The sequence below is a fragment of the Lissotriton vulgaris genome, chromosome 7 (assembly GCF_964263255.1).
Source record: "Lissotriton vulgaris chromosome 7, aLisVul1.2, whole genome shotgun sequence".
Classification (NCBI taxonomy): domain Eukaryota; kingdom Metazoa; phylum Chordata; class Amphibia; order Caudata; family Salamandridae; genus Lissotriton; species Lissotriton vulgaris.
The window spans coordinates 1536693617-1536706701 of NC_141695.1; the positions used below are offsets into that span (position 1 = coordinate 1536693617).

General features: G+C 41.6%; 1 protein-coding gene across 1 annotated transcript in view; it reads right to left on the minus strand.

The window, feature by feature from the left end:
* Positions 1-869: 869 nt before the first annotated feature.
* The window catches only part of LOC147705950 (BPI fold-containing family B member 4-like), an 81977-nt gene continuing 69761 nt past the window's right edge, over positions 870-13085 (minus strand). Inside the window, exons 14-16 of the mRNA XM_086929006.1 lie at positions 12654-12717; positions 11281-11357; positions 870-1001 (exon numbers count right to left, since the gene is read on the minus strand). Coding sequence (XP_086785132.1) covers positions 972-1001; positions 11281-11357; positions 12654-12717 — 171 coding nt within the window. The 3' untranslated portion in view covers positions 870-971. The remainder of the gene's footprint in view (positions 1002-11280; positions 11358-12653; positions 12718-13085) is intronic.

A 13085-nucleotide genomic window follows, 5' to 3' on the forward strand; every position in this document is an offset into this window, starting at 1 on the left:
AGAAATAATGAAAAAGGGTGTTTGTCCTTATTCATGAGATAGATAAATATTTGCCTAATGTTATGAATTATGTTGTTAGTGTATTTTCTTAATTCTAAGGTCCTCATGGGGAAATAGCATAACCGTGGTTCCAAAATACACAGGGCCTTTTAGCTCTACCAAAGATCCATCGGAGGACCTTTGTTAGTTACTTGTGGAATAATGTCTTATGAGCCTGACATTATGAATATGTTATTGTAGTTGGTATAGAGTTTGGTGTGGTTAGTAAGTGCTGAAAATGTAAATTATTACCCACATGCTTCTGCTACATCAAAGTCAAACCTATAGAATTAGGATTCAGTGTGGAATACTGCCTTAAAAAAACACGGTGTATCATAGCTATTCAATGTTGCTTGGGTTAAATTCATAATACACAAATCCCCTTCAGGGAATTCAGCTGGTGTCAGTTGTTCTTACCAGGCGAAATCTTCTCTAGATTTCCTTAAATACTTGGATCCCAGACCTAAGACTTTAGATTTCCAATTCTAATATTGAGTGATTTCCTTTATATGTTAAAATGTTGAAGTTGTTTATCTCATGAAACAACGTGCATTTGCATTTAGTTTGGTTCACTAAAGGACAAAATACAAACTACTTAACTTATTAGCTGTTACTTTTACAAACATAGGGACGAAACACACGAACATGGGTTAAGTGCACTGGTTTATTTGAGAAAAGGATGCAGAATGCCACTGCCCTTCTACCAGTGGAGTGCCCTGTGCCATCCATGCATTGGCAGCGCAAGTGAATAAGTAACCTTTTGTATTCCATAATGTTGAAGTGGTAATTGAGCCTTTTCTTCAGTCCAAGGGCAATCTGCAAAATTAAAGGTTGCAGAGGGCGCAAGTCTCGTTGTGTGTGTCTCCGCAGAGACCTTTGCATGAAACTGCTGTTGCACTGACGGTGCATCCAGAGGGTATCTTGCTGTAGGTTTAGGATGGGGTTTGCAGCACAACCAGATCCTGTGAACAAGAAACAATACAGTTATTAAACTCATTTGGGAGCATCAGAAGATAAAGGTGGTGGAGAATAAATATATAATAATTCAGCAAAGGAAACAAAACACCTTTTTTCATTTATCACTGTACAGCAGCTAGTTTCAGTTAACACACAGAGCCCTTGGATAATGCCCATGTATGCACATGGTTTGTCGTGTATACCTGCACACCTTAGCCCTCTAGTGTACCTCTCTGGCAGAATATGCAAACACTTTGCCAGGTATATAAAGGTACCCGGGAGGATAACTGCAATTCTACGATCGCAGTCACCCTGGTAAGGACTACAGGTTTGCTTTTGTAGGTGTGTGTAGGTGTCACTAGCACAGAACTAGTTGAGTTGTTTATTGGCTCTGCCCCCATCCTAGCTCCGCCGAGTGTCAGGGAGCCAAGTGGTGCCATGTGTAATGTGCTTGGACCTTTCCTGCCCCTGGGACAAAATGTTCACTACCTCAGACGTGATGTAAATTTTAAAGCTTCTAAAGAGGCCTTTAACAAGCTTCATAATAGGAATATTCAGGTGGGAATTCTGCACAATTGCTGAACTTCTAAGTAATAATATGAAACCGGAGGCTCAGTGCATTAAGCTGTTTCCTCTGACTTCTCTCTTATGAAGATACTGCACTGCTAGACCAGTTTGCATGATATGACACCAGTTTTGTCAGGTGAAGAAACGTGTAAAATATCATATGGGAAGGAAAGTCGGTGTGATCATATATTTGGCTAATATACGTGCATTTAGAAGAGTACAACATATTGAGTGATGGACTATGAGAGGACGTAATAAATATAAGTCAATATGGAAGTAACTTGGTTGTAGGCAAAGCTCATTTGTGGGTGGTCAGAGGTGAGTCTAGCGAATCACCTCCAGAAATGTATTTGGGATAGCATAAGTGGTAAGCTTAATAAATTGCTTGATACAAAGCTGAGCACCTTGTATGATCGTCTCTCTGCAATTGAGAAATGCCTGACTAAAAAGGGCAAGGGATGCAGGGTAGAATCAAGAAGGCAGCTACATAGTGTAGCAACTTCAAATCAAACTCAAACTCACACAGCACTGCGGTCTAGTGAAAGCTCATGCAGGTCAAAATGAGCAGAGATTTTCTGAGCCTTCTGGTCCATCTTCAATTTCTAGCACACAGGGCGGGGAGTCATATCATGATTCTACCCCAATAATGTATACATTCAGCTCCCACTAGGGATCAGACCTGCTCAGTACCCCTCCCTGTGATGAACGTCTCACCAGCCTCATGTCCATACATGCTCATATTGGCAAATGCACCTAGTTTGAGACCTGAAACAACATAATCTACCTTTGAACTGAAACACAAGGTGAATCATTGGTTCAACATAAATGTAAGAAGTAATTTGAACCTGCATGAGTAGATTGTATAATTGTACATTTCTGCTGGCCTATGGCTGTTGGAGACATCTTTGCGCAAGCTAGGTCACTTTCAGTAAGGTCCAGCTCAATAAAGATCTTAAAATTGGGCTTCTTTTACAAGCATTTGGCCCCTACCATTCCTTTGCATGCTGCTAAACATACTTCCATCCAATAATCACATTATGTGGACAAGCCTTTATCTTTGAATTATTGTATTATCTGGATTAGAAGATACTGACTGACACAGTGGTGGGGGGAATTGTACTAATCGCATGGGATCTTTAGTCTATGTGATAACGGACAGCATGTATCCTTGTTGTATTATTGCTCCCTCCCCCAATGGAAAAGTTGGGTAGTCTAGGCATGCTTAACAGTCACCAAAATTTGAATACTGAGCCTCACCAGTGTACGTCTGTACTATGTTCAACAGAAGGGGAAAACCAGACCTTTGATTGCAATTTCCCCCTTCTCTGCGTCTTGCGGTATGGATCAGGTGATTAAATATCCTAATCATTTCAATGTAAAGTTGAGACTGGTATGCTGGAATATTGCTGGCCTAGCTTTTAAGTTGCTGATTGAGGACTGATGTGCTCTCATTAACAGGTATAATATTGTACACCTACAGGTATCTTGGGCGCTGGATGAAGTAGTTATTGACAGGTATAAATATTTTAATCTTCGAGCTTCCGCATCACACTCAGTCGGGCAAAGGGGTGGGTCTGGCAACCTGGTTTAAAGTTGAAATTGGCTGCAAAATAATGAAGATACAAACGCAGAGAGAAAATATGCAAGCTTTTGACTTGAGGTGAGGTTCCACCATTTGTTATGGTTGAATTCTATAACAATTGTTATGCTACGGACAATCACAACTTTCATGAGCTATCTTCTTTCTTTGAAAAACTAGCAGATATTTTTGTGTACCATTTAATTTAATATTAGCTGGTGATTTAAATGCAAAATTGGTCACTGTGTCTGCCTTGGATTCTTTGACTTTCTCCCTAGATATTTCTGAATTTCATTGGGAGGATAATATGAACACTAGAAGGTATCTGCTATATACTGACTGGACATCCTACGACCTAGAGAGAGCTGCCACTAATTTTGCGACATCTACTATCCTGACTTGTATGGAGAGGGGGCTAGGCTCAGCCATTGACTACTTCTTTATCTCTAGAAGTATGCACTCTCTTTCCTCAGAAGGGAATGTTTTACCCACTATATATAGTGAACATAACCCTTTACCACTCTCTATAAAAGTCCCCACACATAGCCCAAGTGTAATGTTAAAATTAAGCAATCAATAGCTACAAAAGATGCAGGGCACAGATTATTTTTGGAATTCTGTAAATATGAAGTCCATAATGTGTTAAATTGCCAAAGGGTGTGAGGGGTTTATTAATTCCTGTACATCATAGGAACCTGGACCCAACGTAGCATTGAGAAGTTTTACAGAACTAACTTCTTGTATGTGAGATATGCACACAAGACTCATAGGCAGTAGAATAAGACATAATAGATCTTGGTTCAATAAGCCTTGCATAATCACAAATATTAGACTAAGGGGGGAATTGAAGCGCTCGCCTAGGGAACGGGAAGAATTTGGTGTCTGTAGGAAGACTCACACCTTAGCATTATAGAAGAGAAAGGCTGACTTGAAGGATGAAAAGTGAGAAACCTTATTATCTGCTTGTTAGGCCCCTAGACTTTCTGAAAGGCAGCATATGTTGGCCGTGCTCCAGGTTTGTTACCTGATGAAGTGAGTACTAATATTGACCCCTATAATTGGATAGACCACTTTAGTAGAATGTATTGTTCTAATATCCCTAATAAAGAGAGCGGATTGACCGATTCTGTGTTACCTTTGAACATTCAATTTTCATCAGATTCAGTCCTGGAGGCCATTCTCAAAAGTCCTTCTAAAAAGGCACACCGGACTGATGGGATTCCTATGGACATTTTAAAGAGAACCCAGGGTTTTGGTCTCCTCTACTCACTAATGGAATAAACGCTGCTGTTAAGGTTGGTATCCCATCCTCGTGGCGCAGGTCTACAATTGTGCCCGTTTCCAACAAGGGGAATGCACATGACCACAAGTTCTACCGCCTAATTTAATTACTTGGCTCTATTACCAAGATAATTAGGAGAACCATACTGGACCATTTGCTTCTTTGGTCTGCGGAGAAGAATATTCTCTTTACAGTCCAGTATGGCTTAGTTAAAGGGTGTTGGCACTGTAGAGCAATGTTTAAGCCTTCACCTCATTGTGTCCAAATAAAATTTCACCAAGAGTAGCTCTTTTCAGTTGGCATTCATGTATTTAACTAGTGTCTTTGACTGCGTAAGTAGGTCCAAGCTCTGCGATATTTTAATTTTCCTGGGACTTGAGGTGGACTTTGTGGCCTTTCTGTGAAATCAGTATTGGTATTTATCTGCATCAGTTCGGTATGGGGATGGTGGAAAGTGCGCATCTTCCTTCTGAGTGTATTGAGTAGTTCACGAAGGGCGAGTGTTGGCACCTATTTTTTTTTTGTTATATTTAAAAGGCCTTGAAACTTTATTAGTGAATATCAGGGTGTATTCTGTTGGTTAATAAAAAACCTGTACCAGCACTTCTATATGTTGTGTGACTTGCTAGGACGGCCAATGGTTTAAAGATATTAATTTCTATTTTGTTGCAAAAAATGAAAACCAATTTCTGAAAAAACCTTTTATGGTTTGTGGTCCAAAAACACTAAAACATGCTGTAAGAGTATCGGGGAAGAGTAATTGAGAAAGCAAGCAAATTCCTTTACCTTGGGAGGATGTTTGATAGTGCTTGCATCTCTATTCCTTGTGTTGGGAACAGGAGAAACTGTTTTTTACATGCCTTTGGCTCAATCTTCCCTCTAGTCTCATCGATAAAGAAAAAGCCAATAGCCCCATACTAGAGATCTATAGGAGAAATTGCCTCCCAACTCTGACCTATGACTCATGGATATAGGGTTAAAGGGATGTTGGCGTTATTCAAACTGAGGAAAAGAGAGTGTGCCGGCATGCATTGGCAGTCCCATTTACCACAATGCATTTTTCTGCCCATCAGTAACTGGGCAGGATGTATGTTGAAGATCGGATTGAGCTCACCAATTTACTGTTGTGTTGTTCGATTTGGCAGAAGGAGGAGGATAGTTTAAATCATGCAATTATCTCAGATTGTCACTCCCTCTCATATGGGTCCAGAATCCCCTGGCTTAATTACAGTATAAGGACAACCTGTGCTCTAGGCAGGCAGTTCACATATTTTCGAGAAACCAGCAGTTATCTGAAACAAGGAAAAAGGGTGGATTAGGGAATGTTTCCGGTCCCATAGAAGGACACAGAGGGAGGGTAGGGAACTAATGAAACCTACTGTTCAGAATACAGCTTTTTACAGACTACGCAGGGAATGGATTCCTTATTTATACATGGTTTTGGGTGTATAGGAGCAGATGTTGTTGACCCATCCTAGGATGGGGTCTATTAGGTGGCTGTTGTGTTGTCCCCAAGGACAGTTTACCCCCCTGAAATCTGTATATGCCTGGGTGTTGAGACATCCTGCTAGACCCTGCTACATCTTGCCTTTTTTGGAAAATGTTATCTCCCACTCCCTAAACAGTTTCTATTGCCTTTGCTTTGACATTTCTGCAGCAATTTGACTGTCCTATCGTATGCCAGGAAGTAGGCTCCTTTTTGGACTGCAATTATGTCATACAATGATGTTTTGATGATGTAGTTTTACAGTCTTTTTTAACCTCATGAAGCAAGCTGTTATATTGTGCCTGTGAGTTTTATATTTTTTATACGTATTTGGTTGCTCTGGTTTTTACTTTTTAGGAATTTATATTGTGTTATGCAGTGACTTTTATGATCTATTTTATACGAGATCCAATAAAGAATTATGATTGATTGATTAACCTCCAGAAGACAAAAGAGAGTTAAGTGGCTGAACAATATAGGGTTGCTTTGACAAAACATGTGTTATGCAGTAACACACTGAGTAATATGTCATCCGAACTTCGAAGGAAGAAGTAAAGGAAATCACAAAAAGGGTCAAATTTGAGGTTCTCCGCCTCATTTACAAATGGGAAACTACTACTATATGGCCAGTGGATCATTCACCAGCACTGCTGATGACCGATGACTGCCAGAATTTAATCTACTGTAGGACCGTCCCCTTTGAAGTGCACATTTATAGGATCGGTCTCAGATGCTATATTTCCTTGTTTGGCACCAACTTCTCAGGCATGGTGGCCCAAAGCAGGCACAATCTCCAATTATTCCCTCCATTTGAAGGCCTTTGTATTTTGTGTCATAAAAGCACACAAATTATTGGGGTTTGATACTGAAAGACAAAATAATAACGATCAGACATTGATTTCTGAGGAATCTGCTCCTGTTGGAAATAATCAATTTTAGTGGGCAAAACCCTTCTGTAGGAGGGTGTATTGGCAAAGGGGACTGCCCATTAGGACCTGAAAGTTCCTGAAAGGGATTTATCAAGCACTTTCATAACATCAAATAATCAAAACAACTGTGAGAGGCAATCTTCAGCCCTAGCAATGCCAACCTTCAGGTTTGGACATGAACAAAGAGATGTCCTAAAATGGGATAAATAGGTTTAGCAACTCTTGATTACATTAGTTAACACTTAGAGACAGTGTTTCCAAATTGAGAATGCATCTTGTTTGGCACCAGGAGAACTGATTTTAGGACTTAGGGGGGCATTGTTTGTGCCCTGCTTTCAGATCAGATTGGCATGACAAAAATACAATGTACATGTTTGTAACCCACTAGGACAACAGTCTGAATAATATGATTCTAGGGGGCATATTATGAGGAGTTAACATGACTAGAACATCACTTTTTCCAACGTTATGGTGGTGTTAACTTCTTGACCTTACTTGTAAGGGGAAAAGTGGCTTAACGCCACCATGTAAATGTCAGAGGGCTTTCTGATCTGGGTCGGTAAGCCCTCTGACGGAGCCGGATCCAGAGTGTTTTCCAACCGAGCTGGACTCCTGCAGTCAGACTGTGCAAGTATGATGCAGCCGCATGCTGCCGGACTCGGTTCGGTTGTACTCCCATAGAAGTCAATGGAAGCCAGTCGTATGATGCGTACATGGGATCCCATTGACTGAATGGGTACATCTCGCACAAAGATGCCCCTACAGTGGGTACACGTTGGTGCCATCCGCACTGTACATGCCTGTGCTGGGGAGACCCTTGGGTCTCCCCTGTGTCCGAGTCATAAGGCTGCGGGTGACAGGGGGTCCGACGCGGACCCCCAAAGGCAATGTCCTGGACGTTTTATGAGTCAGAAACTTCGTCTCGAACCGGCTGTCCGACGCGTGCAACGTACTGGCTCGGTCGTAAATCGCATCCATTGCATGGAGCGGTTTGCTTATGGACCAGACGTATGGAGCGGTTCGGACCCGGAAACGATTCGGTCGGTTAATTTCACGTTGCTCGCATCATAATTGCTCGCTTGTACCGCTGTACGAGTCAGGCGAAAAACACGTTCAGTGCCCTTCCAAGCGAGAAGTGGAATCGGGACCTTAGTGTGAAAGGGGCATGCAACAGATGTTGCAGTGGACTTTCCGCCTCTGCATCGATTGCTTTTTGACACTGCCCCATATTTACAAGGTATGGGCAGCACCAAAAATACAGCCAGGGAATTCCTGGTCTTCTGCAGGTGATACCAGGGGAAATGTTTTATGTCTCTTTGTATTTTGCAGCACACATAGATAGAACAAATTGCCTGTAAAGATTGTATATGTGTAGGAAGGTGTCCCTTCCTGCACATAAACAAATGACACTGCAGCGCAGGCACCCTAACAAAATTGTCTTAGGGTGCCTGCGCTGGCACAAGGCAGTTTTTTAGGCACCAGAGCCAGGGGTAATGCAGGGCTGCGCCACATCCTTGTGAATTCTGCTCATCTCTGCATTTTGAAACTGTTGGAGCCCTGCATTACCAGTTTTTGCTTAAGATTGTGCACTGCCAGATTCTTGTAAATATGTCCCTAGATATCTTGCTAGCAGTGACTTTAACTGACATGAAGAAGTTTATATAGTTCTATAAATGTACCTCTTTCTGTGTCTTTCTATTTTTCAAAATGTATTCGTAAAGGATCAAAAGTCAATAGAGTCTTCTTATCACCTAAAGCCAAAATGGACCGTTAATCTCATTTGTTTTAACAGGTTAGGTGACCTTTCTTTTCAAAAATTGTTTAGAAAGCTGTGCTTTCTTCTATGTTTGTATGGATTAGTAATGCTTTAAAAACTCAGGGTCTCATTTACAAGAAAATGATAATACAAAGTGCTGCAAGCCATCTTGTACCACCACGCCATAAGGAAAGTGCAGGGATGTGTAATATTTGTGGCAATACGACAAATCCCTGTCCTTTCCTTTGTACTGACGCCATTCAGTAAGTCTTGCACCAATACAGAAATCTTGCGTGAAAATTGAGTTGTTTTTGTGCATGAAGGGAGACCTTCCTGCCGGTATTGCCTGCCTTGGAAGAGGGTGGTGCGGCGGGTGGGAATGAAAAAATAAATAAAATAAACTTACCTTCAAACTCTGCCTCCACTTCCTCTCCTCTGTCCTCACTCGACGCTGTCACCACTGGCTGCACCCACGCTCCGAGGCTCTCCCAGCCAATAACAACGCTGCATCAGCAGCGTCACAATAGGTCTGAGTGGCCTGTTTGGCTGCTCAGGTAGTGCCTGAGAAACTATTCATGTTTCCCACCTGGCTGTGCAACACAGACAGGTGAAGAGCATGCTTAGTGCGCAAGACAGTTTAGCCGGCTCAAGAGGGTTGGCCAAGCCATCATGTCCACTTTGAGAGTGCAAACCACTCCTCCCCTTGCTCAGGCCAGTCCCGCCCCACCCTGGTTTTAAGTTCAGCACAGAAAAGTAAAATGATAATAACGTCTTGTTGTTATCTTTATATTTTTTTGCACTGTTCAAAGACCAGAGGGGCGACGCTCCCCTACCTTAGCGGAGGAGCCGGCACTGCTTCCTGCACAAAAGCAACTGTTTCGCCTACCCTGGGGGGCAAACAGTTTTGATGCATTCCCATATTTATGCTGTTTTATAAATCTGGGAATGTGTCAGAAACCATTGGAATTGGATGGGAACAACCACCGCAACGCCTGTGGGATGCCTCCCCGAAACAGTGTGTGGCAGCACAGTGACTTTTGCTGTGTTGTTTTACACCCTATCTACGATGTTATGATGTAAAAAAAAATGGTGTTCCAGCAGCGCACTGGGCTTGTAACTAAGCCCCTAAAACTGTAAAAAACTAACAGAAATTAAAAAATAGGAGTTCATATATTTTTGACTCCTTTCATTCCTAGTTAAGTGAGTGAGAAATGTAGACTTCTGGAGCATATGGTTACTGTAAGGTCCAACCAAAGTTAAGGAAAATAGGATACCCGCATCAAGCAGAAGGTATGTATTGTTGTGGGCATACACACTTTTAGGAGTAAGGGTGGGCTACGTTACAGAGCTTCACAGCTTGCTATTCTGCCTGACCTTGTTTTAACACCCTGGTGTTACACAGTAACCGTAGTTAAAACAAAGAGAAGGGTTGCTCAGGAAATGGGGCACTAGTGGCATTCCAAAGCATTTGTCCAATTCTTGGCTGGCTCTGAGAACGGCTCATTTCAAGCAAAAAATTAGAATCGGACACGTCAACCAGCTGACAAAGGTTTCCCGACCATGGCCCGCATGACAATGTAGTATTTCTAGGTCTGTCCTGGCCCACTGGCAACCTGCATGTCAGCCATTTTCCACTCTTGCACTTCTGCCTCGCTCCTTGCACTGTCTAGCTGCCCAATCCAGCCTCGACTGGTCTTCTTACATCAGAATGTCCCTAGGCAGGATGTGATAGAACAGGAAATTGTAATGACAGATGAGTCATGCTGGTTCAGGGATAATTGAGAAACCTTTCAGGTTAAACTTTCCACTTTTCACCAACTAAACCTGCAGATTGTGGGGCATATTAACAAGGGCAATATCTCCACTTTTTTGGCCTTAAAAGCCAAAAAAGTGGAGATAATCTTTTCGCCCTATTTACAAGTGGGTGCTAACATGCATTAGCGCATGTTAGCACCCTATTACCCGACGCCTCCCTTTGCATCTCTAATGAGATGCAAAGGGGGCGTCACTGGGCAGTACAACCTTGCAAATATTGCTGATGTGCACATCGCGATAATTCCAAGGCTGCCTCAGCATTTAAGCAGACGTTAGTTTTTGGAGAAAACCACTGTTTTCGCCAAAAACTAACGTCTGCTAAAATGCAGACTTACCTATCCCTAACATTGGGGGTGGATTATGCTGATATGACCACAAGGTTGTATAAGCAAGGTTATCACCGTTTTGCAGGGAACGCCGCTGGAAAAGCAGCGATGTTCCCTGTAAAACGGCGATTTCCCCGCTATCGCTGGGATTTTTATCGCCCTGGAGAAACACGTTGTCAATAACGCGCTATTAGGGCGATACATTTCAGAGATAGACGGCGACAAATAAAAAAGCGCTAAGCGTGGTTTGCGTTATTTATCGCCGTCCCTTGATGATATGGCCCTGTATTTCACCAACTCCTATGTTGACAAAATGTGAAAGTAGTGATGCATGGCCGCACACTTCAAGAAAAAAATCATGTGGCAAAATATATAAAATAGCAACTGCAGAGTGGCAAAGGAAATCTAAAAGGTATGCATCGCTATCCAATTGCAAGAAACGGCTTGCATCGCTATCTAATTTACACAGGGTGTAGTATATATTAAAAAACAACTAGCAATAGCTCGAAAACATGGAAGTCTCGGAAGCATATGAGAATCTTACATCAAGGATGTTGATATCAGCATTGTTGAAATCAATGTTCATCAGCCTGGGGAGGGAAATGCCGTTTCCTAGCACCGCTAAAGCAAACAAACAAAAAACTTATTTCAGGACAGTGTTACACAGCAGTAGAAAGAGATATTTTTTAGTTAGCAGTTCTGTAAACAAACTTGCTCCAACACCAACATTACATTTCTTTTTAGACATTGAAATTACCCCTGATCTTCCTTTAATCAATGTGATACTTCATTGAAAACTCAACCTATCGTTGGATTCAGACCCATGAACCAGATGTACAAAAACTGGATTCACAAAAAGTGGTCAGGTCACATATTGTGCACCAAATTTATGTGACTCCAATGAGATTTTATGATCTGACCCATGTACTAATAGACTGGTTCTCAAAATAACCATTCGAAGTGAGTTACAATTTGACCTACCTTATCAATATCGATGAGGTAGGTCACAATTTACAGCTAACTCTGATTGGATATTGGGATCAGCAACACACCAATGTCTGTGAGCGCATTAAGTAAGCATTTTTTTAATACAGCAAGTTTCCCTAAAAGGTCTGCATTTAAGAAAATATTATTTTTTTCTAAGTTTGTTTAAGAGTTGGTACTGATCCAGTGGAATACTGCCCATCTCCAAACAAACTTGTTTTTTTTTACATTCACGAGGGAGAAGAGGTTTTAGGGGACTCCTCTTCTGCGAATGTGTTAGCATCTGCTTTGAGGCGTCTATAACTTATCAAAGATTTGCAATTGGAATTGAAGTCGAAAATCATTGATACATAGCACTGAGAGTCGCAATTTGGAACAGATGCATTAAACAGACCCCTTCCAAATTGTGAGTTGCTAGACATTTCTAAACCCGTTATGAGATTTGGTAAGCACTTACCAAATTACAAAACGGGTTTAGAACACTTAAAAAAGCCATTTAGCGGTTGTAAGCACGGTGATTTAGTGAATCGGTCATTGCAACCATTAAATGGCTTCCCCTAAATCAGAAAGTATAGTTTCTTTTAACCCCTTAAGCGCTGCCGTCGGCCAACGGTCGTCGCGTGCACTACCTTGATAGTGCTGCGCACGTCCGTTGGCCGACGAGGCCCCACCCGTTATTCGAACGTTCAGCACTGGGCGCTGAAAGTTCGACGCTCTAAACGGGTTAAACACGATTGCTCAATTTGGCTACAAGATGCAATATGCGTTTGCTTCAGACAGGAAAAAAAATTGTGGCAGGTTTTAATTAGAGATATTGAAGATTTTATTCTGGGAATGTTCATAGGTTGTGAAGCAATCCTAATTAAATGTACTTTTCAGAATGTTAAAATACTGAGAAGAAATTTGAAACCAAATATATATTAGCATCCTTACTGTTCAATGTTGGCAAGAAAGCAGTCCTGAATAAGGTTCCAACCAGTCCATCCAATAGAGAAACCTGTATCGCAGGAAAGAAAATTAAACAGTAATTAATAAATCCCCTTTAAGTGTCAGAACAAGTCACAGATTTAATAGCCTGCCTCTGGACACCACCATTCTCACACACTGGTATCAGGGAGAACATGCTGTTATATTAAAACTGTACTAGGCATCATATCAGTCTTCTGAAGACATAATTATACAGCAAAATAGACTGGTTTCAAAAGCTTTTCACGTCTGTGGCAGTAGCTTATCACTAAACCCAATCATATTCTTTAAGTACTCTGACTTTGCTCCTATCCAGATCCATACAAATTGATAGGCAGACTGCACGTGCCTAAAAACATTCCAGTCTTCAGGTAATTTACAGAGAAATATTCAATACCT